Source organism: Pleurodeles waltl, chromosome 7 (genome assembly GCF_031143425.1).
Source record: "Pleurodeles waltl isolate 20211129_DDA chromosome 7, aPleWal1.hap1.20221129, whole genome shotgun sequence".
NCBI lineage: Eukaryota > Metazoa > Chordata > Amphibia > Caudata > Salamandridae > Pleurodeles > Pleurodeles waltl.
Window position 1 is genome coordinate 68,958,192 of NC_090446.1, and position 24,366 is coordinate 68,982,557.

General features: G+C 42.5%; 1 protein-coding gene across 1 annotated transcript in view; it reads right to left on the minus strand.

Annotated features, from left to right (window-relative positions):
* Nucleotides 1–24,366, minus strand: part of LOC138303652 (alpha-2-macroglobulin-like protein 1) — a 296,020-nt gene that overhangs the window by 172,944 nt on the left and 98,710 nt on the right. Inside the window, exons 3-8 of the mRNA XM_069242955.1 lie at nt 23,580–23,742; nt 22,734–22,786; nt 21,619–21,639; nt 16,048–16,204; nt 13,046–13,130; nt 1,472–1,598 (exon numbers count right to left, since the gene is read on the minus strand). Of these exons, the coding sequence (XP_069099056.1) occupies nt 1,472–1,598; nt 13,046–13,130; nt 16,048–16,204; nt 21,619–21,639; nt 22,734–22,786; nt 23,580–23,742 (606 nt within the window). The remainder of the gene's footprint in view (nt 1–1,471; nt 1,599–13,045; nt 13,131–16,047; nt 16,205–21,618; nt 21,640–22,733; nt 22,787–23,579; nt 23,743–24,366) is intronic.

Consider the following 24,366-nt stretch of genomic DNA (forward strand, 5'->3'; position numbering starts at 1 on the left):
TATATAACCTATTTTTCATCTGAGAAAATCTGCAGCACCCGTGTAAATCCTCTAACTTTTTTTTTTTATTGCCACTGGGAGAACATTTTGCCTCATGAAGAAATCCCTTCTGCAACTTCCAAAAACTCTGCAAAATTATTTACGCCTACCGTTGACAGGAGTAAATGCCTGCCCTTACCTGGGGATGGAACAGGTCAAAGACAAGTTTGTGAAACTCACAAATGTGTAAGGTTCTGTAAGTTCATAAACACACAGCTTAACATCCTTTCCTGCGCAAACCATCACAAACACAAAACTATCTTTTAAGTCGGTATACTCTGGTGAAAATACAATCTACTTGTACATGTAAGTCAAACTTGCACGCTCTAATATATTTAAAATTCGGATAAAGAGTTTTCAATTACATAAAGTGAAGGAACAATATGCATATAATATAGGGGTGTAACAACTGATTCTGTGATATAACAACATCTCTACAGTTAACTGTTGTAGAAGCCTTCAGTTCTTAGATAGATTGTTCCTTCACTGTTGCTTTGGCCAAAAACAGTAAACGATTGGTATTTTCAGGTGTGTGTTTCACACACCAACTTAAATGAAGCTCAACAGTGCTATTTATTGGATACTTTTTATAGGTGTTTGGCTCCACTGTAGGGCAACAAAAACGTGTTTTTTTTAAATTAATTATTAGGGCTGGACTGAAAATGTAACTCTCAAAACACCAGGGACAAGTTGAGCTTCACTTTCCATTGGCTGACCATGGCCTCTGGGTTTAGGGTATTGGTGGACCATTTTCCAATTTCTGGTGAAAATCCTTAATATGGAGAGCAATCCATCAAATGAATTTCTCCATAATTTTCATTGTAGGGTGAAGTAAGCCCCGCCAGTGCAATTTCCTCCAAATTTAGCATGTGCCATCAAAAATTGAAAACATTCCCAACAGCACCCAACTATAAACCAGCTAAGAGAGTTGCTACCTTTAACCAAATTAAGGAACTTTAAACAAATGGGGTAATTGATAAGGGGTCACAGAAATCAAGCAAACCTCTGAATTAGGCAAACTTTTTTTTTAAACAAAAACGTTAGCATACTTCCTTTACCAAATAGATTATACAATGGGCTGTGCAGTGAACAGAATTCAAATTTTAAAACATTTTAAAATACTTCAAAATGGAATCTGCCATGCGCAGACAGCAGGGCCATTTCCGGTGGAAAAGCCACTGTAAAATTATCATTATTACACAATTCTGAGGGACTTTCTGAACATAGCGCAAACTCTGGTCATACAGATGATATTCAGATCAAAAAGAAGACAACAAGGAATAAGTCCTCAAATTGATTCAACTGTTAAAAACATTGACAACAGTGGAGATATGGGTTCTGAAGACACTGCTGCGCCCAAATGCCATTGATTTATAATCTATTCTTCTGTACCTTCTCAGCACACTGACCCCCTCACCTCTGCCCGCCTTACCTTGCCTGTCATTGTCATGCACAGATCTGGTGGGAGCTCGGGGTTGCCACTGCTCCAGGTGTAAATAAATGGCTTACGGCACACGGTAGAACTGTACTGTCCTTGGACCGGCTTTCCGTAGGTGTACCTGTCAGCAACAGAGATGAAAGGAAGAGCGAGCATCAGTCGGAGGATTCTTGGAAAAGAGACAGCATGACCAGATGGCAGTGATGGCAAAGGACCTGGTATAGGTCCAGTGCCAGTCACTGGCAGGGCCTTTTCATTAGTCAAGGGGTAAGCTCATCACTGAAAACTTTATAACATAGTTTTCAGATTGTAAGGGATTATCAGAGGTGAGGGTAAGGATGACACAGCCTCACACAACTGCACATATGTAAAGTACATGCTCACCCTTTTGGGACATCTTGGTACTCGTTCATTAATAGCAACCCAACAGATATCATTTTATCACCCTCAAAAGGCTAGTAGGCGGAGTTGATCCACCAGAATTGTAACCTTCGCTATGAGCTCATAAACAGATTCCTGGAGTGGATAAATTACTCCCCTGAGCCACTAGCCCTGCTAATGAATGTTGATGGAGCTCCCAATTTCACCAAAATGCACCCCACAGGAATGCTGGAAGGATTTTAAAGGCCCAAGGCAACAAAAATATTTCTCAGCTGGAGCTCTCTAGGTACAATTAAAAATGGCACTTCTTTGTGTGTTTTGTAATGAGTCACCATTAGGTGGTACCCTAGGACTTCTGCTTTGCCTTGGAGAAGTGCCACTCCAATAACCACCAGAAGAGGAAGGGATAAGGGGTGGGATGATAACTTTTACTAAAAAGATTATGATTACTCCGGATCAATGTTCAAAAAGCAATTGGAATCCACTAGGTATCATCCTGTGAATGACATTTTCTCTCATGGAATGTCCTCTTTCTTCTGTGGAATGTCTTCCTACTGAAAGTTGGGGGCCTGTGCCTTCATAGGATTATTGTAATCTGTTGTACCCCCTTGAACAATGTTCTTTATCTGTGGGGGTAGATTCTGTGCTCTCCTTGCATAGCATGTGTTAACCAAGCGAAATCAGAAGGTATAAAATGGGGTGCTCGGTCCCCTCTGGAGAGGGACACGAAGGGAGAAGGGCCTAATGCTATCAGTGAGTAAACAACAGCCGTGAGACATCAGGCACCACAAGGCACCAACCACTGGGACAACTACAAGCATTGTAAGTCTATTGAGCATTAATAATCTGCCAAGCACGAGTATTTAATTACATTTTAGTTAAAATTCAGAGATGGCATACTTTCTTTAAGAAATTAAATAGAAAGTCTAACTTTTGTCGTACACAAATGCAAGGAAGTGAAATATTCCAGAGAAAAAGAATGGTTTACATGTATATAAATGAACACGCTGAAATAGTGAGTTTCTCTTGAACTCAAATATGGTTTATTGTCTCAGCAAAAAAGAATTACATAATATTTCTTTTAGAAAATGTAACAAATATATAGGCTTAGGGCACGTATTTCCAGCCCCTGAACCTAGCTCCTCAGCCTTCCAATCCTCTCACAAACAAGTAGTATTTCTAGAATTGTTTTAAGTAGTGGCAGTTTCTGGAAGAGATTTCAGAACAGGATGCATTTTATATATAACTTCCAAGTAGAGAGAAACTCTTATTTTATTATAGAGTTGTTATAAATAGTGTAACCTGAAGAATGTGGTGTGACATTTCAGAGCTTAACAATATGGGTTGATTTTGTTCAAAAGCTGACATCTGTAATTTGGTGTAAGAGCTGGCCACATACAAGGTTATCAGCTGTCCATAAATGTCTGAAGTACAGCCATAGCTGGACATAGTTATCTGGTAAAGATTTTGATGACTATGTATATAGAATATAACGTGAAGGGACACACTTATAAAATAAGTACTATTTACATGTAGCATTTGTAACACCAGACTGATATGGTAAATATGAAACACGTAACTCACTGGTCTCAGTTGATCCACCTCACAAACACAAAATGCTCCTCTGCTGGCATTCAAATGCACGTCCTTCAGCTTTTACCAACGTTAAATCTTTATCATCAAATTTACAATGTCCCCATAACATTCTTTGTACCCATAACATTCTTATAGGTATTTCTTGAATTGGGTAGACATCTTTGTCCCTTTTTCATTACATAGCCTAAATATAGGGTGAAACAAATGTTGTGGGTATGATGGCGCTCCATGATTTAGTTGAATTATGTTTGTTTGATTTAGCAATGAATGCAGTGCTTAATTTGAGCTGGTGGTTTCTGGTGCTCAACACCAGCAATTTATTGTCAACATTGGCTCTTATAACAATGTGCCACCTGATGGCACTGTTCATCTAATTATGTGAGGCGCACAACAACAGTTGCTTAATAAACATACATTAAATCTACTAATATCTGCCGCCCAAAGCAATAAGAATAGCTTGGGAGGCATATATTAGTCATTGTTAATGTATATTTAAAGTCTGAACTGTCACACTTGTATGAGTGTGATGGTTATTTGGGATGGTACTGTCACTGGAAGCGCTAGTGGGGGCAATTGGTGGTACAAGCAACAGTGGCCTCCTGAGAAGAGCCCTGGTACTTATTTCATTTTTTACAAATTAAGTACTGAATGAATGTTGTGTATATGTCAAGTGTGCTAATAAAGCATCACAAACTACTGCTAAGATACATAGATTCCCTCATGCTTGCACACATTTCTATTTCCTGTTGGGAGAATTAAGTTCCATTTTCAGAGGACTTTAAAAAGTGTTTTCTCTCATACATCCATATATGTCTCATAATCACACTATCAGTTCTTCTGCTGTATGCGTATTAAAGTATATTATCAAAAAAATACGAAGATCAATGTGTTTGGGCTTGCAGGAAAAGAAAGACCATTGTAAGGATTTCAATAACTCATATGCCCCATTTTCGCAATTTTGTGTGCAGGTGTAAGTGTTGAGTAACCTGCAAAGAACATATATTGAAATTATGTACTCTTTTAAATGACTTTTACAAGTAGCCAGCTTCAATGTAGCTGGAACAGCAAAGCCTCCTACGTGACATTTTAAACCTGCCGCCCATCCCTGCATGGCCTGTGAAGTAAGTTACTGGTGATTGAATCCTTTTCTCTTCTGGCCTCAGCGCACAAGGATTATGTGTGCACACTGAGTACCATTTAGCTATGGACTGACGCCCACAGCAAGATTCTACTTTCAGGACAGGCACACCAAAAGTGTCCTCTGTAGTGATGGATTCGGATGCGGCCTGATTGAGTTCCAGTGGCTGAGATTAATTCAAGCATACTATCCATCACTGTGTTTTTTGATGCCCTAAGTGTGATGGGGATGCCAAGACGTGTATCCAATGCTCAGTGGCATGTGCCACTGGAATTAAGCTATGCCTGGCTGATGAGCCTATAGTAAGGGCAAAACCGGTCCTGCTTGCTTGTGTTTGGTTCAGGGAGGAAGTAGTTTGGCAGTTCAGGCTGGACTGTTCAATTGGAGTAGGGTCAAGACTGATTTGCATATGGCTTGGTGAAAACTGAGGTGACATAGTGGGCGAAAAACGATGGATTGGGATGCAGCCTCAAGTTTTCTCCTATGGCTGAGATTAATTTAAGTATTCCCTCCATCACTATGTTTTTGATGCTCAGTAATGATGGTAGCCACTGTCAGGGCAATTGGATTGACTGGATAGACAGTTGGGTAAGTGTGTTAACTGACACTGGCAGTACAGGACTTTTTTATATTTTCCATGCACAAAGTGGTTGGCTGGTTGGCCTCGCCTGTTAAAAAGGTTTGTCCAATCTAATTTCCGGTCCTTCACTGCATTCAGTGGGCATGGTTAGGCACATATGCATATTGTAAGTTTGTTGTAGGGTGAATTAGGAGTTTGACAGTGTCATGGATGACTGTAAGCACAACAGAACTGATTTCGGATCTCCACTGTAAACAAGGTGTGCAAAATAGAGGTTGAAGGAAGTCTGCCAAAGTATTGATGTTTCCTGCGGGCATTCCTGAAACCTGAGATAGGGATAGCCTTTGGTCAGGTCCTGTCTTTCCTTTCCCTTGCGGTACCACCCTCATCAGGTTGATAGGTGATGTGGACGTACAGGAGACAGATGTCTCTATCTCTTTAGAAGTGCAGTTAGTCTGTTACCTTGACCTGCCCTTTTGTTCTCCTGGAGGTGCCCGACCCTAAAGGCTGATGAGTGTTGTAGGAAAGTACCCTCTTTCTTGGCATGGTTATCACCATTTTCTGCCGGTTGTCAGTGTGTTTGACTGTGTTCACTGGGATCCTGATAACCAGGACCCCAGTGATTATGCTCTCTCCCTTTAAACTTGGTTACTTACACCCCTCATTTGGTATACTGGTGCTCCCATGTAAGTCCCTAGTATATGGTACTCACAGCATTGGGGGTACCAGGGGATCCCCAGGGTCTGCAGCATGTATTATGCCACCCATAATGAGCACATGCAAAGTGTATCTTCAGGCCCTCCATTGCACCCTGCGTGAAAGGGTGCATGCACAATACAAGTCACTGCATCAGGTCACTGTAAGTCACCCCTATGGCAGGCCCTCCAAGCCCAGGGGGCAGGTTGCAAGTACCTGCGTGTGAGAGCACCCATGCACTAGTAGAGGTGCCCCCACAAACTCCATTTCCATTTTCCTGGACTTCGTGAGTGTGGGGATGCCATTTTATACGTGTACTGGACATAGGTCACTATCTATGTCCAGCTACATAATGGTAACTCCGAACCTAGGCATGTTTGGTATCAAACATGTCAGAATCACACCCAAATACTGTTGCCAGTATTGTAAGTATGATTCCATGCACTCTGGGGGCTCCTTAGAAGGGATGTATGATGGAACAACGCATGCGCCAACCACACATGCCTAAACAACGCGTTCGGAACAACGACCACGTTGTTTCCTCGAATGCCTTTACGACTCATGCTTTTACAATGATTTTGCGTTGTAAAGGCATGCCTAATAAAGGCATGTGTGGAACATCATGCGTGGTTTTCACATGCCATCCCCCCACCTGCCCTAAAAATACAACTACCCCAACACCCCGGCCCTAAAAAACTATCCCAATACTTCCCACCTACCTGAGCCCTAAAACCTACCCCAGCCCCCATCTTAGAAAAAACTGACCCCACCCCAAAAATAAAATTACCCTTCCCCTAAAAACAAAGTTACCCCGACCCCCACCCCTAAAAACCCACCCTAAATACAAAATTACCGAGACCCCACCACCCGCCCCTAAAAACAGAATTACCCTGACCCCCCACCACCACTCCTTAAAAAAAAAAAAAACACCCCAACCCTAAAAACTACCCCCAACCCTCTCCCAGCCCCACTTACCTGACCACGTCCTACCCCGACCCCCCACCCCACCCTAAATACAAAATTACCATGACCCCCACCCGCCCTAAAACCTGCCCACCCACAATACAAAACTACCCCGACCTCCTACCCCTGCCCCTAAAAACCCACGCCCATCCCTGCCCCTAAATACCCACCCTCCCACCCCGCCCCTACAAACAAAATTACCCCGACCCCACACCCCCAAAAAACCAACCCCTCCACCCATTCAAAATACAAATTTACCCCTACCCCTGCGCCCATACTCCTAAAAACAAAATTAACCCAAACCCCTCCACCCCACCCTAAATACAAAACTATCCCCTGCCCCACTTACCTGACCGCGTCATCTCTGGATGCTGACTCCTTTTTCTCTGCCTTAACCACGCATGTGCGTTGTTCAGCACATGTGTGGTTAAGGCAGAAAAAAAGGGAGTCGTTGTTGAGGATGTTTACCCCTTAAAAGACCAATAGCATTGCTCCTACCAGCCTTCTGGGGTTTTCCTGGCAGCCCAAGCAGCTGCCACCCCTCAGACAGGTTTCTGCCCTCCTGCTGCTTGAACAGCTCAAGCCCAGGAAGGCAGAACAAAGGATTTTCTTTGGGGGTTGGGGGTAACACCACATCCCTTTGGAAATAGGTATTACATGGCTTGAGAGTGGTAGCCTCCTCAAGTCCCTGGTATGCTTTGAAGGGCACATTTGGTGCCCTACATGCATAAACCAGTCTACACTGGTTCAGGGACCCCCAGTCCCTGCTCTGGCGTGAAACTGGACAAAGGAAAGGGGAGTGACCACTTCCCTGTCCATCACCACCCCAGGTGTGGTACACAGAGCTCCTCCAGAGAGTCCCTGGGTTCTGCCATCTTGCATCCAAGGTTGGCAGGGACCTATGGGAGCATCTGAATGTCCAGGTCAGGCAGGTGACGTCAGAGCCCTCTTTTGATAGGTGGTCATCTGGCTAGGTGACCAATCCCCTTTTCAGGGCTATTTAGGGTCTGTCTCTTGGGTGGGTCCTCAGATTCAGTTTGCAAGATTCTAGCAGGACTCCTCTGCAGGACTCCTCTGCAACCTCTACTTCGACTTCTAGCCACCGAAACTGTGACTGGACCCCCCAGGAACCGACAATCTACATCCACGACAAAGACTGTGCTTGTAACATTGTTTCCACAGCTCCTTCCAGCTTCTGTAACATTTCCACAGCTGTGCATGCTCTGAGGGTGGCAAGTCTTTAATATGTCAAAGAAGGAAGAAGGAATCTCCCTTGGAGTGAAGGTGTCACTCCCCTGCATCGGAAGGCACCAACTGTAATGACATCCAGCTATGTGGATCTCCTCTCATCCTGAGCTGCATGGATTTGCATGGATAGTAGCTCCTGATCCTCTTGGGCTCTTCAGTGACACTTGGACTTGGTCCCCATCATCCACAGGTCTTCCTCTTCAGGAATCCACAACTGGTTTCTTGCAGTCTTGTCTGGGTGTTGCACTCTCTTCTCTTTCTTCTTTCTGGTGTGGTTTGGGGAAAATCTAGTAACTTAGGGCCAGATGTAGGAAGATTCCAAATTGCGAGTTGCAATTTGCAAGTCCCAGCGACTCGCAAATTGCAACTCACAATTTGGAATGCAGAAAGGTGTCTCAGACACCTTCTGCAACTCGCTATGGGGTCGCAAAGACCCACCTCATTAATATTAATGAGGTGGGTCGCAATTTGCGACCCCATAGCGAGTCAGGGCACTCACGGGGATGGTGGCCTGCTGGAGACAGCAGACCACCATGTCCGTGACTGCTTTTTAATAAAGCAGTTTTTGTTTTTCAAAGTGCAACTCGTTTTTCTTAAAGGAAAACGAGCTGCACTTTGAAAATAAACCAAAACCTTTGGTTTCGGTATTTTTCAGGGCAGGTAGTGGTCCATTGGACCACTGCCTGCTCTGAATTATTTTATTTTTTTCAGACACAAAGGGGAAGGGGTCCCATGGGGACCTCTTCCCATTTGCGCCTGGGTTACCATCCACTTCAAGTGGATGGTAACTGCGCTTTCATTTGCGACCGCAATCGCGGTCGCAAATGAAAATGAATAGCATTGCGAGTCGCAAATAGGAAGGGAACACCCCTTCCTATTTGCGAGTCGGAAATGCATTTTGCGAGTCGGATCCGACTCGCAAAATGCATTTCTACATAGCAAGGAGTCTTTTGCGAGTCGCAAACGGCGATTTTCGCCGTTTGCGACTCGCAAAACCCTTGCTACATCTGGCCCTTACTCCTTTCCTCCTGGTCACTAGGGGTACTGTGGTACTTACCTTTGGGGGTTCCTAGTACCCCCAGCTCACCTCTACACAGTCCACTTACCTAGGTTGGGGTCCTACATTCGCATTTCATATTTTTAGTATATGGTTTGGGCTCCTACTAGGGCCACTATTGCCTATTTGCTATTGCACTGTTTTCTATTGCTATTTATGACTAATTCTGATTACTAGTGTACATATCTAGTGTGTTACTTACCTTCTATTGAAGGGTAGCCTCTCTAGTACATTTTGGTAATTGTGTCACTGAAATATAGTACCTTAATTTTTGTAACACTGAGGGGGTGATTCTCACCCTGGCGGGCGGCGGCCACCAGCCCAGTGCAAAACACCCTTCCCACGAGGACGCCGGCTCAGAATTGAGCCGGCGGAGTGGGAAGGTGCGACGGGTGCAGTGGCACCCGTCGCGTATTTCAGTGTCTGCAAAGCAGACACTGAAATACAAATTGGGGCCCACTTACGGGGGCCCCTGCAGTGCCCATGCCATTGGCATGGGCACTGCAGGGGCCCCCAGGGGCCCCACGACACCCCATACCGCCATCCTGTTCCTGGCGGGCGAACCGCCAGGAACAGGATGACGGTATGGGGTGTCAGAATCCTCCATGGTGGCGCAGCGAGCTGCGCCGCCATGGAGAATTCATTTGGGCAGCGGAAAACCGGCGGGAGACCGCCGGTTTTCCGCATCTGACCGCGGCCAAACCGCCGCGGTCAGAATGCCCTGCGGGGCACTGCCAGCCTGTTGGCGGTGCTCCCGCCAACCCTGGCCCCGGCGGTCCATGACCGCCGGGGTCAGAATGACCCCCTGAGTGTCTTCATTCATGTGTGTAAGTGGTGTGTGACTACAGTGGTATTGCACGAGCTTTGCATGTTTTCTAGATAAGCCTTGGCTGCTCATCCACAGTTACCTTTAGAGTGCCTGGCTTCTAGACACTGCCTACAATACACTAATAAGGGATACCTGGATCTGGTATAAGGTGTAAGTACTGTAAGTACCCACCACACACCTGCCCAGCTTCCTACAAGTGTAAAGAGTGAAGGAGTCTCTCTCTTCTGGGTTCTTTTTGAATAAAGAGATTGAAATGCCCACCCATTTTTCAGGCTGTCTTTTCAGAACAAAGACTGTGGATGACCTGTCTGATCTGTCTGGAGATGTATACACAAATCATAGCACTGTTTTGAACTAGCCCCAGAACTGAGCTAGGGGAATACACAAACTCTACTTGTTACTGTGATGTGAAAAACAGACTGAAAACCCGGGCCAATATTCAATGGCTTCTTGCTTGTCTATGTAGGCAACACCCTGTTCATTGATGGAGAATCTTTTGACATCAGAACTGATGTACTTGACAGTCACCTTTCAGACAGGTGAGAAGACATCACCTGAGATGTCTGCAACTTTTTGCTGGAGGTGGTGAGGATCTACATTGGAGGAAGAGCCTGCTATGCTGCTGAGAGAGTGATGGTGGAAGTGCCCATGTAGGAGAAGTCTGCCCAGATAATCAAACTGTGTCTGCCTGGTGGGAACCTGCTCAGAGAGAGGAAAGTTGCACAAGAAACTACAGACAACCATTACCTTTTGAAGCAACGATGAATAAACATTGGTGGAAGCATCTGTAGTGAGCTTTTGCATCCCTGTCAATGGAAGTCCATGACCTCGCTGCGCCCAACTGGATCTCTGCTTTACTCCATTGCCTGAAAGTTTGGTGGGATTGTCTGATAGAAGGGGCACTGATCTTTATCAAATTTAAAGAACTTTGGGCGTGCAGGAGCCTCCTGTCACCATGGGGGGTTCCCTTCCCTTACTCACCAAAGTGCTTGACCTAGTACAACCATGACTAGCAGTTGTTTTGTGACCGAAAGAACTAAGGCACTCATTCCGACCCTGGCGGTCCCAGACCGCCAGGGCCGCGGGCAACGGAAGCACCGCCAACAGGCTGGCGGTGCTTCATTGCCCATTCTGTCAGAAAAGGGGATCCGGCGGTTTCCCGACGGATTTCCCCTGGCTGGGCTGAACCCTCCAAGGCGGCGCTGCAAGCAGCACCGCCATGGGGATTCCGACCCCCTTCCCGCCAGCCTGTTCTGGCAGTTTTTACCACCAGGAACAGGATGGCGGGAACGGGTGTCGTGGGGCCCCTGGGGGCCCCTGCACTGCCCATGCCACTGGCATGGGCATTGCAGGGGCCACCTAACAGGGCCCCAGCATGATTTTCACTGTCTGCATAGCAGACAGTGAAAATCGCGACGGGTGCTACTGCACCCGTCGCACACCTGCAACACCGCCGGCTCCATTCGGAGCCGGCTTCCGTGTTGCAGGCCCTTTCCCGCTGGGCCGGCGGGTGCTCCCTTGGCGGGCGCCCGCCAGCCCAGCAGGAAAGTCAGAATGGCCCCCGCGGTCTTTTGAACGCGGGGCGGCCATTTGGCGGTTCCCGCCAGGCAGGCGGTGACCACCGCCCGCCCGGGTCAGAATGACCCTCTAAGTGTAGTGTTGCAGTTTGTGCTCATATGACTTTTATTCCAATTCACTATTGAAGCCTGGGGATTCTGAAGCACAAGTTCCTAGAGTCAATTTTAGTTCCCATGAGCTCTCCAGATTCATCAGCTGGCAGACCCCCTGCTTTACTCAGTGGATATTCATTTGGAATCCTCTCACTTACATGTGGATTTGTATAGCCCTATAACCTTAGAAAAAAGATCTGCTACTACGACCGCCCAGTGATAATGCAAGAAACAAAAAAAAAAAAAGAGGAGAAGAGGCAGGGCCACACGAACAAAGGAGCTGTAATATTGATGCTGCAGGTAAACAGTGCTCCCCTTGGATTGGTTGTCTTGCAACACAATGTCAACAGTCCTTTCGGGATCAGGCCTGTGTAACAGCTCCCAGTTATATTTGCTAATATTTGGGCAGCAGCCAATCGTGACAGAACACAGTGACAGATTGCTTATGGACTGACCTTCAGGGTCAAGGAAGGACTGACCTTCAGGGTCAAGGAAAGGGCAGACACTGAATCTCTTATTACACTGTAAGGCCACATTTGTATAGTTCACAGAATGTCAGTGTTTCCCCACACTATTATGCTCCATTGATGTAAAGTACTGAGTGGACCATCATATTATTGGGAGTTTGTTTGTAGGTTGCTACGTTCTGAGTCTCTAACCTCCCACTACATCACTGAATAAGCCTTGGACAACTCAAACTTCTACCCTGAGAGGCAAGTGCTAAAGTGGAGCACTTGGTGCTCACAATTCATGGCCCTAGAAAGTCCTCCAAAGATGCCAGTGGCTTCGGACTCCGTGACCTTGACTTGGTCTAGCAACCCTTGTGGATCCTAGGGCTCCCAAACCGGTTGTGACAAGAATCAAATAACACTACCACAAAATATTAGAATCATTTGGGTTCGTTGTGAAAACGTATGGTGATCAAAAGCAAGGACAACAGGTTCATGGAGCATCCACACTGGGGAACTGATGAGGAGAAAGGAAAACAGTAAATTCCATGAATGTTGTGAAAGACAGTAATCTATAATGTCAAAAACTTTTGCCCCCCCCCACCCCAAGTGATACATTTCAACAGGATAAAAACACTGCCAGCCAATGTTTTCTTACCCTGGTGCTCTCTTTCTGTAATGAAGACTCATGACATGGGGACATGGGGGAGCTGCCAGATTAGAAAATTTTTGATTTAAGAATGCATTCACAAAAAATATTTAGTTTCAATATGGCTACCTCAATTCCTAGTGCAATATTGCCTGAAGAAAAAAGGTGAAATTTGGTACATTCCAACACAGGGGGCAAAGAAGTTCAATACACTGGTTAATAAACAGATTTACACAGAGAAACATGTTTCCCTTGCACCACAGATCACACACATGGCCCGCTGCAAGGAAACAAAACTTTTCTTCATCTCACCTGGCACACAACGTCATCTTCAAATGATCGTCTAAAATGGTGACTACTTTGGGAAGCTCTATTTGGACCTCAAACCTGGGCAACACTGCAAAGGGTGAGAAAGACGAGTTTGACTATTCTGCGTAGATTTGTGTACATAAATATCACGGTGCATAAAACATAAAGCACATGTTTAGCAGCTTTTTCGAAATTATGAATACATGGTGTGAATTCATTAAAGCATAAATAGATAAGCTTCCATACTGCTAAAACATCCTAAGATTTGGATTTGTTTTCACTCTGCATGATGTAAATTCTAGAATATTTCTTACATTTCATGAAACCTCTGGTGGGTTTACAAATTCATGATGCTTTCAAACATATACACTAGTGCAGGACCCTGACCTACCCTTCGACACATCTGCCTGATGCTGGCTCTTTCTAAGACTTTGATAGGCAGAAACATCTCATTCTCATGCTTCCACATGCACAGTGGTGAGGCGCTATGCATCCCTGTGCATGTTCCTAACCTGGCAATGTGTAATGAAGCAAAGCACCAAAATAACTTAGTGATTGATCTAGAGCACGGTAGTAAAAGAAAGCTCTTACATTTCTGTAAGAAGTTATGTATCTGGAGCATACTTTATCAGTGGAATTTCCTTCACTGTAACCTTCATATATAAGAGGAAATTCTGTCAGTGCATTGTCCTCTTGATTAGGCACTTCTTTCATAGATAGGAGAATCTTCCTTTCCCACCAAACTTTGAAATTGGGTTGTTCATGTTTACAAGCAAAAATGCCCTAAAAGGCCCTTTCACTAGAACAATGTAAAAAAATATGTCAAACAATTAACAAAGAGAGAAAATGACAAAAGGACAAATCAAACCTCTTTCTGACTAAATCAAGGACAAATCAAACCTTCTCTTTCTGACTAAAGGACAACATCGCAAACTAAATGTGAAGAGTAACGAGATTCTATGACACGTGTAAAGATGCAGAAAAGGAGAACTAACATAGCATTAATGAAGAATTGGTTTAAATTTTGATCAGTGTTGGAGACGAAGGGCTTGATTTAGATTTCAGCGGACGGGTTACTCCATATCAAAGGTGTCAGATATCCAGTCAGTCGAAATATAAATGTCATTGTATCCTATGGGATTTATATGTCAGCAGATGGGATATCTGTCAGCGTTGTGACAGAGAAACCCATCTGTAGAAATCTAAATCAGGCCCAAAGTCAAAAGGTCCAATGGTTGCAGTCTTTGTGCATTTTATCTTGGCCCTTGCATCAAGCCATGTATACGCCATGTTTCATTGAATCTGCTTTTGAATGTCTGAAGAAAGCCCAGGTGAATCCAACAGATCTGTTCAACTACTGGCCAATATTAAAGCCGGTGCATACAGGGACACTCCAGGCAGCAGCTGTTATGAATGAAATAAACTTAAAAAAGAAAACAGTTCTGGACTGTGACTCAATCGTATTCACTAGTCATTACTCTAGATAGCATTCCATTTTCTTGTTTTTCGTGTGCATATATCATTACAGAATAGGAAAGAATCAGTGGTGGCTCTGCCTCAAAGGACAGCTTGGCGCAACTTTCTAGGCTACTTCTGCCCTGAAGAGGAACACAAACAACTGCAGACATATTTCATTCTTGTTGAGCCTCATCAGAAAGGTGAGCCGTCGTGGCACAAAAAGGACACTGGATAGCAAAGAAATGATCAATGAATGATTGACCACTCAGTCCTTATGGTCAGACTGCAAAAATCCAGCTGCTCAACTAGTCTAGATCACATTTTGTAAGAAAGATCCCAGGTAATTGCCAGGGTTCCAATGTAGTCTCCGCATCTGCTGATCACATGGGATGAACCCTAATCTCAACCTTCACAGCACAGCTTTTGCAAAGGATGTATGGAACACCTCAATAAAACTGATTCATACTTTTAGTATTATTTGAGTTAACTATGCAGCTAATGCTCAGGTGTGGCTGAGACTCACTTTTTTGGCAGAAGAGCACCATATGCTTTCAAACTATGGCGACCGATGGCTAGATTGGTTACGGCAAATGAGATCATGTTCGGGGGCATCTAGCCTCCTGTTCTATGGACCTGTCCAGTATCAGATATGCAAGTGAAGAATCTCTAATAGACTGCAATCCCATGCTGGTTCAATGAACCACTGGCGACAGGATTATTTCACTGGACAGCGAGTTAGAAATGGGTGATCTCTCACATTTTCAGCATGGTGCATCAGATTATCTACCAGCATGCAGTCTATTGTATGCTAATAGGTTCAATGAAGAGTTTGACTTTGAACAACCTGCTTTGGCCTTATTGTTACTCAAAATCCAAATTAAACCACAGATGTGCTTGGCCATTCTCTGTACCATTTGCCAAACAACACAGTTTGCTATAGCTTAACTGACAAAAATTACAATCATTTTACTTTTATTCAAGCTTTGAAACCTTACCTTGTGTTGGAGTAATTCCTCATCAGCTTTTTTAAGCCCACAGAAAGTCAAAAAGCAACATCATGGTGTTAGGGTTGGACTGGCCTATAGGGCAATCAAGCAGTGCCTGATAGGCTGGTCTGACAGGTCAGTGTGTGGGGCTTTTTTTGGCTGTTTACTGCCTGTTTTAAGGTCTGCTGGGACAGTAATTAGTGTTAATTTGCCTGATATCGAAATAAACATTGCTTGCAGAGAGCCCATTTCCATGTAGTGTTCCGTACCTTGCAAAACACTTATACAGCATGGCTTCGCAAAGGTTCCCCAATTTGCAAACATTGGTTACTTTTTTAGCTTTTTAATTCACTAATGAGGCCACTTTTATTTTGGTGCCTGGGCCTATTTTCTGTCTCTGTGTTACCCTGCCTGGCATTTTATGTTGTCTAATAGTACTTTAATGTAACTTTACCAAGAAAATCGCTTTAGTTGTGGGATTCCATACCTCCTATTGAACACATTTTACTGCCTAAATTTCCAAACCAACACTTTCTGTCTGAGTGCTCCATGATACATTACCATATTCCTCCACTGTGAAAGTATGCTGAAAGTCATTTCCCACTTTAATAACATAGGTCCCCTGAGGAGGCTCGCTTGACAGCGGGAAGGACAGATCAACAATGCCCTGCTTCGGAACCACTTCCAGCCACTGGCCAATACGGTTACTGTTTGGGTCCTAAACAAACAGACATATAACAGGTTTAGAATGGGAGAAATCTCATACATGTGATGCTTATAGAGTTGTCCACAAGACAACATATTTATCATGCAAACCATTTCTAATCTAAACACTGAACACTCATATGTATAAAAAAATTAAATGCATAAATAAGTCTGTAATGAACTGGTCAACCGACAAAGAAGGAACTCAGGTATAACCAGGAAGGAAACAGTTGTCTAATTGAAGAATGCCAGGAAGTCAGGAAACTGACAACTGAAAAAATACAAAATTATTATTGAGGATGCAGAATGGAAAGAAAGGCCAATAAACATTGAAAATGAAATTGAAGGAAGGATAACAGCAAGTGGGTATGTTATGAGGATAAGAGGAACCACACAGAGAGCTGACAGAAAAAGCTATATTTGTATCTGTAATAATGATAGAAGGAAACAGCAAATGGGATAGCAGCATAGATAGGAAGCTGTGCAAAAAGAATAGAAGAAAACAACAAAAAAGAAGATTAAAATCAAAGATTATGAAAGACAACACTGATCAACAAACAGATGCTGGAAAACATTGAGTAGAAAATGATATTTAATAGATAAAGAACTGAAACAATGTAGGTAATACACACATTAACAAGAGGAAATAAAAATACATGGCTGGTAACTGGAGTACACAGTCTGATTACAAACATTCATAGGAGATAAATATTATTCTGGAACTTCAGAAAAATACAGGGTCAAAAGGAATACAGTGTTATGTAAAATGCAGTGGAGTGTATAGAAGGGAAAACCATCAGTGAAGAACAGTATAGCAAGAGGAAACGAGAAGACCTTGAGTGAACTAAATATAACAAGCCTGGGGATGTACAGCAATACAAAAGATTGCAAGAAACACAGAATATTAAGACAGGAGTGGCATGAGTAGCCGAGACTCAAACAATAACAAAAATAAAACACCAAGATAAAACCATGAAACAAGACACAAATATTTCTCCTGCCCCGGCTTTTAATGGTATCCCAAGTAAAGAACACTATAAAATGTTTGATACTTAAAGAGAGCACCCGAAAGAGATAGTATTCTAAAGTTACACTCTTAAATACGTTTGGCAACAATAAAGTATTGTTTGTGTTTCGTCCACATAGGTAATACAATATCAGTTGCATCCAACAATGATGGTTTGGGGAACACATGAAAGTAATAGTGCGGTGCTTGTCAACAGCGCAAGTGAGATAACAGAGGATTTTTAAAAATCAGGGCACTAGGTGTTTGTTACTGGACTTTGTTATTAAAAACACTGATTTGAACTTCAGTGGTCATGGCAGTATTGTAGACGTAGCCTTGATTTTTGACTTTGAGAGGTGACAGCAGGTTCTAGCCTTGGTTAGGGTGAGCTGTATTCTACGGACTAAAAATAAAAACCAAAAAAAACACAACTCTGTTTTGTTTCCCTTTCAAAAAGAGAAGTGTTAAGACGTGGGCATCAAGTTCTATACCTTACACTGGCTTTTTTTAGAAAGATCGCTTAAGATGTATCCCTCTTCTGTTTCAGTCACCTCACTGTCCATTGAACTGTGGTGTCCCTTGAGAACCAACTCAATGTCCCGTGCTGTCAAGTGTGTATACTGCCACCCACCAATGATGTCCTCTTGATAAGACACTTTGACTTCTCCTTTTTTCATTCAGAACCCTCAGCTGCTTAGCCAGTTCACAGCTCCTAACTCTGAATCTGCAACTGCCTCACCACGCTGAACGCATGGACAAGCTACAATTAACCTTAGAACCTTAGAGTTCGGTGGAAGAAATACTCCATCACAAATATGGCAGATTTCCTGCCCTGCGTATTACAAGTGTACTATAGCCTATGGCACTTGTAATACCGCAGAGGCATATCCTCCACATTTTGATGGAGTATCCTGTCACACTGTAAATAAGGCTCTTAGACTAAACCAAGATTCTAACCTTAGGTAATAATCCCTAATTCTGTTCTTCTAACTGGTGTTGTCTGTTCTTGGCCCCACTCCGTTCACTGGAGGTTTCAGAAGAAACTGTGGATCTAAAAACCTACAGTTTGCTCTTAGGAGTTTAAATACAATTCTCCCCTCTCATGCCACGGATGGAACAAGAGTAATTCATTAGATGTGATTACCTCGTGCCTTGGCTACAGTAATTTTACCTTTTTGTGCCTGCAAACTATCTGATCTAGACTACAGGTAATAGGGAAGTAGCTTGGTCAGGAAGATTAGGGGTGTGAGCTTCAGTTTTCCGACTATGAGGCTGGCATATAATGTTCAAATACATTATATGACAAGCTGATGCACAAGAGGAGGCCAAGTGGAAGTGGAAAGGGAGAAGAATGCGATTTGGTAGGAGTACTAAGAGAGAAAAAACAATATTCTGTAAAATAATCAAACTTTTGAGGACTTTCAAAGCAGAGAGTGAGAGTGTGTGTGAGTTTTTGTCTGGGTGTATGTATAAAATCCTGCTGAAATGCAACAGACACCTCACTGTACCCAACTGAAAGCATCTGTACCAACTACTTATCAAAAACTACATTTATTGGGGGGTGTAACACCCTAAACAACCCCCTGAGGCTACGCCAATGTGGTTGTTTCAGAAATGGCAGTCTGCTTGCTCCTAAACTTGCCACTTCAATCTTGTTAGAATTTCATATTCAATCTCTACATTAGTTACCTTCCAGTAATTGCATACACATAATCCCCGGGGTGGGTGCGGAAATGGGGCAATTTTAGCTTAGGTCCTATCGAAAGCCTATGTTCCACCTTTCAAAAGATCTGAACACACATGTCCAAGTACAAGCAGATAAAAACAACACATTCATTCATTTTGGTCAGTATTTGGATTTACAGTGACAGGTTTAAAGGAAGTTTCTTCTGGCCCACATACACTTTTGTAAAATGGGAGTCATCTTCCTACAGCAAGAGAAGGGGTTACTCATTTTGTAAAAAGGAGCTGCATACATAGTGAACAGTACAGGAGACAAAGGAGGCCCTTCCTGTGTACCACAGGTGATTGAGGTGAGGTTAAAAGTGAGAGGACCTAACTTGCAGTCTCTCGGAAAGAAAAGAGGCCAATTCCACGGTGGACAATCTAGAAAGGATGATGTTTTGTTCTACATTGTCAAAGGCCGGAAGGAAGTTGCACCTGACAACTATGGCAGCATGACCTTCAACAACATATTTCAATGTAGAATTCCAGAGGCCTGATTGAAGTGGGAACAGCAGTGGTATGGGTCAAGAAGGTTTTGGTGTTGGCCCTCTGAACATACTCTACCAGTTTGGTGAGCACTGGTAAGTTAATATTAGGTTGGTAATTGCTTAAGATTTGAACATTCAGATTCACTTTCTTCAATAAGTGCAATATTAAATTTTCCTTCTTAGATGAGGGAACCGAGCCTAGGATGATGGAGCATAAGCTTTAATCAACCCCACACTGATTCAGGAAGAAACACACTAGTGGTCTACCAAACTCTATTCTTTCCCTTTCAATGTCATTCTACTCTCAGAAGTTTATCACTCTGGGATGAAAAAGGTCTGACTATATAATCTCTTTAATAAAACATAATTATCTCCCACTTTAAGTACAGAGCACTGTAATAAAGACTTGAGTATAAACAACCTACATACCACAAACAGAAAATGTCACTGCCAGAAGAATGAAACATTTGGAATAAGTAAACCATATCCCACTTTCGCCATTCCTTAAGAAAACTTTTCTCCTTCTGAAACATTGATTCCATGATACGCAATCATGTCTTAGAACCGTTTGACAGAAGAAAAAAAAAATCAGTATTTATCACAGACTGAAGTCCATTGACAGAGCCTTGTTAAAAATCTTCGTTTTGAACAAATTATCCCTCTGGAATTCAGGTCTAATAGATTCCCCTGCTTGTTGCTGTCGTTGAGGTTTCCTCATGTACCACCCCACCATCGCTCTGAAGTAAATCACTTCTCTACCAATGCGGGGAGGTCCACACTATCCTATCACTACATAAACATAGAATACATAAATAGAGGAAACACTTTTTTCTCATGAAATACAATAGAAAGTAAAAAAGTGGGTCTAGTGAGAGGTATGCCGCATACTTGATTTAAATGCTCTGGCAAACACAAACAGCGCATGCGCTTAGTGAAATAGGCATAGGAATTGAAACAATTGGTCTTATGTTCTCTAACTTTCACACAAAATACAAAGCTTTTAATGTCAAACCTTTTTCACAGTGCCTTAACTTCAGGAAGCGTGGATTTTGGGTTAATCTTTATTTTAAAAATTTTAAGGGTTTGGTTAGAAGATGTTTTCTTTTTTCAGTCTTGCTCAGAAATTTAGCTTTGCATCGCAGCTCTGTTCCCATTACATTACATACACTCAGAATAGGCCTTGGATGGCTTTGTTGTCTTCTTCTGGTCTCCGAACTTGATTTGATAGCTTTCCTCCCTATTTTATATTTGTCCCATTCATAAGTATCTTGGGCCCATGGTATTTTGACTGGATGAGTTTTTTTCCTTTAACATTTTGCCTGGACGGGTTATTTTTTCTTTTCCTTTCATAACTCCATGAGAGTCCATCTCTTTCCTTGGTCTCTTACCCTTCCACTCCTTCCGCTTGTACTCTGACATCCTTGCCTGACAGTTCTCACTTTTTGCTCTCTCCTTCCTCCTCAATCCACATTGTTCCCACGTTCACCTTTTGTTTATCTAGCACCCAAGTCACCAAGATCCTTTTACTATCCTTCTCCTGTCCCTAGTCATCTGTTATTCACTGATGATCCCCATTTCGCCCCGTGCCCAGTTGCTTCTTCAGCAGTCTTTCTGGGAATGGAAACGTCAGGCCTGTATTTTGCAGATGTGATGATTTTGGGTGCACAGAAAAATGGGATTGGATGTTGGGAATTGCAATCGGGTGAACTTTCACCGCTCATAATAAGGGGCTTACTGTAAAGGGTGGATAGAGATGAATGATATGTGCAATGCCACCAAAAAAGTATTATAAATCTAGGTTATTTAATGGTACCTTTTATCCATCTCCAACCTCTGTAGCAACCCGGAAGCACGATAACTTCTCAAAGAAGAGAGCAACATCATGGTCTAAGACCCATACCCTTCGATCCATAATCCAGCTCTGCATCCACTGCCCATACCTTACCGTCTACTTGTCAGAAAAAGTCACTGGACTCATTAGTTCAACTAGCAATAACAACTGAATCTCTTTGTCGTAAATAGTGCTTTACGGCAAAACAGTTAGCTGTTAGGCACTGCATAGCTTTTCAAACGAAACATAACAAATAAAATAAAAATGCTCTGGAAATTGTGGGAAAAAAACAAGACATACTAAACATATAAAATCCAACAGGAGGTGAACAACAAAAAAGGCATGATGGACAAAGAAGACATCTCAAAGGTGCTTACCTGGATTTGCACCAGAGAGTACTGAAAGAGAACAGTGGACATTGTTAGAAAGAAGACAGTCAAATATCCATGTTACTTTCCTAATTCAGAAGATATGCTCGTATGAAGAAAAATTGGTGCACAACCTACTGAACACTCAACAGGGTGCTTATCTGAACTATAGGCTGTGATAGATTTGATAGCTGAAAAATGTGAGACCGAATTACATGCTTCCTAAGCCAGTATACTAAGGAAATTTGCTAGCCACAGATGATCCTGCAAGTGAGTTGTAGGCAGTTTTTGATGTAGAAAGTGTTAATTGCTTTGTAAATATTGCATAAATGTCAGCTGATCTTTACAGAAAAAACTGACTGAGAAATTTGGTTTGAGACAAAATTGTAAAGGCAATGACAGATACCAAGGCCCATATGGATACTTTTTTAGCACCGCACTTGCGTCATTTTTAAACGCAAAAAGCGCGCAAACTTGCAAAACACAATTGTATTTTGTAAGTTTGCACCGTTTTTGCATCAAAAAGCGGCGCAAACGCAGCTCTAAAAAAGTATAAATATGGGCCCAAGTGTTTCTGACTTATGTACCTCTTGAACATGAACAGAAATATTTATAATAGAATGGGCATAGGCTGGTTCTACAGGATAGCTCATAATTAAGGCATTCTTTTTGTCTGTAAGAAACTTAACAACAAAAATTAACAAAAAAATGCCAGTAAGCAATCCATATCTAAGAAACCCAAGTGAATAATGCTATTGAAAAAGACTCACAATTTCTGTATGTGTTGTGTTTTAGAGGCTAGCTCAAGAGAGAGCTGTGCAAAAAGAATAGTGAAATGGATTGTCCTCTAAGGATCAGTGTCCAAGGCTGTATATCTGCTCTACCTATGCAACTAGACATTAACAGTAGGCTTTGTACAGATGTTTCAGTTTGTTCACACTCCACAGAAGTATGAACCAAGGCAATAACATTAGTTGCACTGATCCCTTGGGTTTTTCTTCTAATTCAAAAGTCATCTCATTGGCTATTGGAAAGGTTTTTCTAGGCAGGCACCCATCTCACAAATGTAATGGATTTTCTTTGTCCATGAAAAGCACCCCACTGCTCAGCTCATGATTGCTTACCGGCTTGTTCTCTGCAAGAAAGTCCTCATTCAGAGTCACAATTCGAAATTTCACTGCAAAGGCAAGAAGTGGGTGTTAGTAAGTTGCTTCTGGGTATGAGAACACCCACACCTTGAGGTCAGTTTAGCTCAAGTGCACCCTCTTCCATAGCACAGAAGTGTGTTTCACCTTACAGATCTTATAGTGGTTGGGGAACAGGAACTGGTTTAGCAGAAGTTGGAATAGCCCCATATTACCGACTTAAGGCCCAAGTCAGTTAGCTTTTGCCATTCGTAAATTTGTCTTAATCACTGAAAAAAATACTGTGAATTAGACCCCAAGTAACATATCCACTTTCTCTTTTTCACTGTCACATCATGTTAAGTTACACTGATAGTCCATAATCATGCAAATGTATCAATCTCAACTTTCCGCTTCTTTCATCGTGGTTTCCAACATGTTTTTCTTCACAAGTTACATCCCATCTTTCTCATCTTTTCTTTCATTTTCCCTCCAATGATTCCTTCAGTCACTGCCTGGACCTCTATTTCCTCTTTGAACATCACAATCCCTTCAATGTCTATTTATTTTTCTTGTTTACTCCCTCAGCATTAGTATCACTTGTTTTTTTTACTCAGGTTTCAGTACTGCTTTCAATATTTAGTTATTCTTTCTGTTGCACTTTTTCTCTTTCAAAAAGTCTTGAGTTTGCAATTTTCCTCACTATTGCATCATTTCATTCACTCTTTCCTTCATTTATAATGCTATAAGGTGTGAGGTTCGAATGGGTAGAGGGCTTGAACTCCTCAAAACTCCTAACCAAGTTTCTGACTTGAAGACAGAAGGGAGAATATATCTGAGGGGTACCTGTCTGTCCCGGCTTGTACACAGCCTTGTCGGTCTGCAAAAATGTCCCACTTTTGACAGTTCTCAAAAGCACCTTCTTCTTGTTTTTCAGTCTGTGGCCCTCCCACTCAACAGAAATTCCCACTTGCCCAACCTCCTCAGAGCCACCAGCGGGGAGCGGCACCTGTACGAGAAACAGAACCACATCACACATGAAAGTTTTCACTGTACATAATATTAGATTATCATTGATAGGGGCTAGAACTCAAATACAAGACAGGCAAAACCATTAACAGCTTTGTTATGTAGTATATTTCTTTTAGTCTAGCAGAAAATTGCTGCTAAACCAAAATAATACTGGAAACATTTCTAGAATTATTCATATTATCGCTGTTTTATTGAAAAAAACATTCTTCATTACATGTTTTAAAGAAGTTCATATATCTGTAGTTTAATAAGTTTATTATGAACACACTTAAAAACAAACATTTCTTCATATTAGTAGCTGTATCATTTTAAAATTGTTCTGTATACTTGTTGAACATTATGCATCTAAAAGTACTAAACTTATACAAAAGTGTAAACTTACTCAAAAGTACAGTTTGTGGATCAAGCCCTATGTGTTTTCCTCTGTAGGAATTCTACGTGAAGAAAGTTATTTGCGGAAAATCCTGAAAGTGTGGTAGTCACAGCAAAGTTTAGCATCCAGATTTGGAAACAAACCAATGTCACGTGGTATTCCAAAAGACAATACCACATCAGATAAAAACTGATACCACCGACTGCATAATAATACGTTTTGATTCGG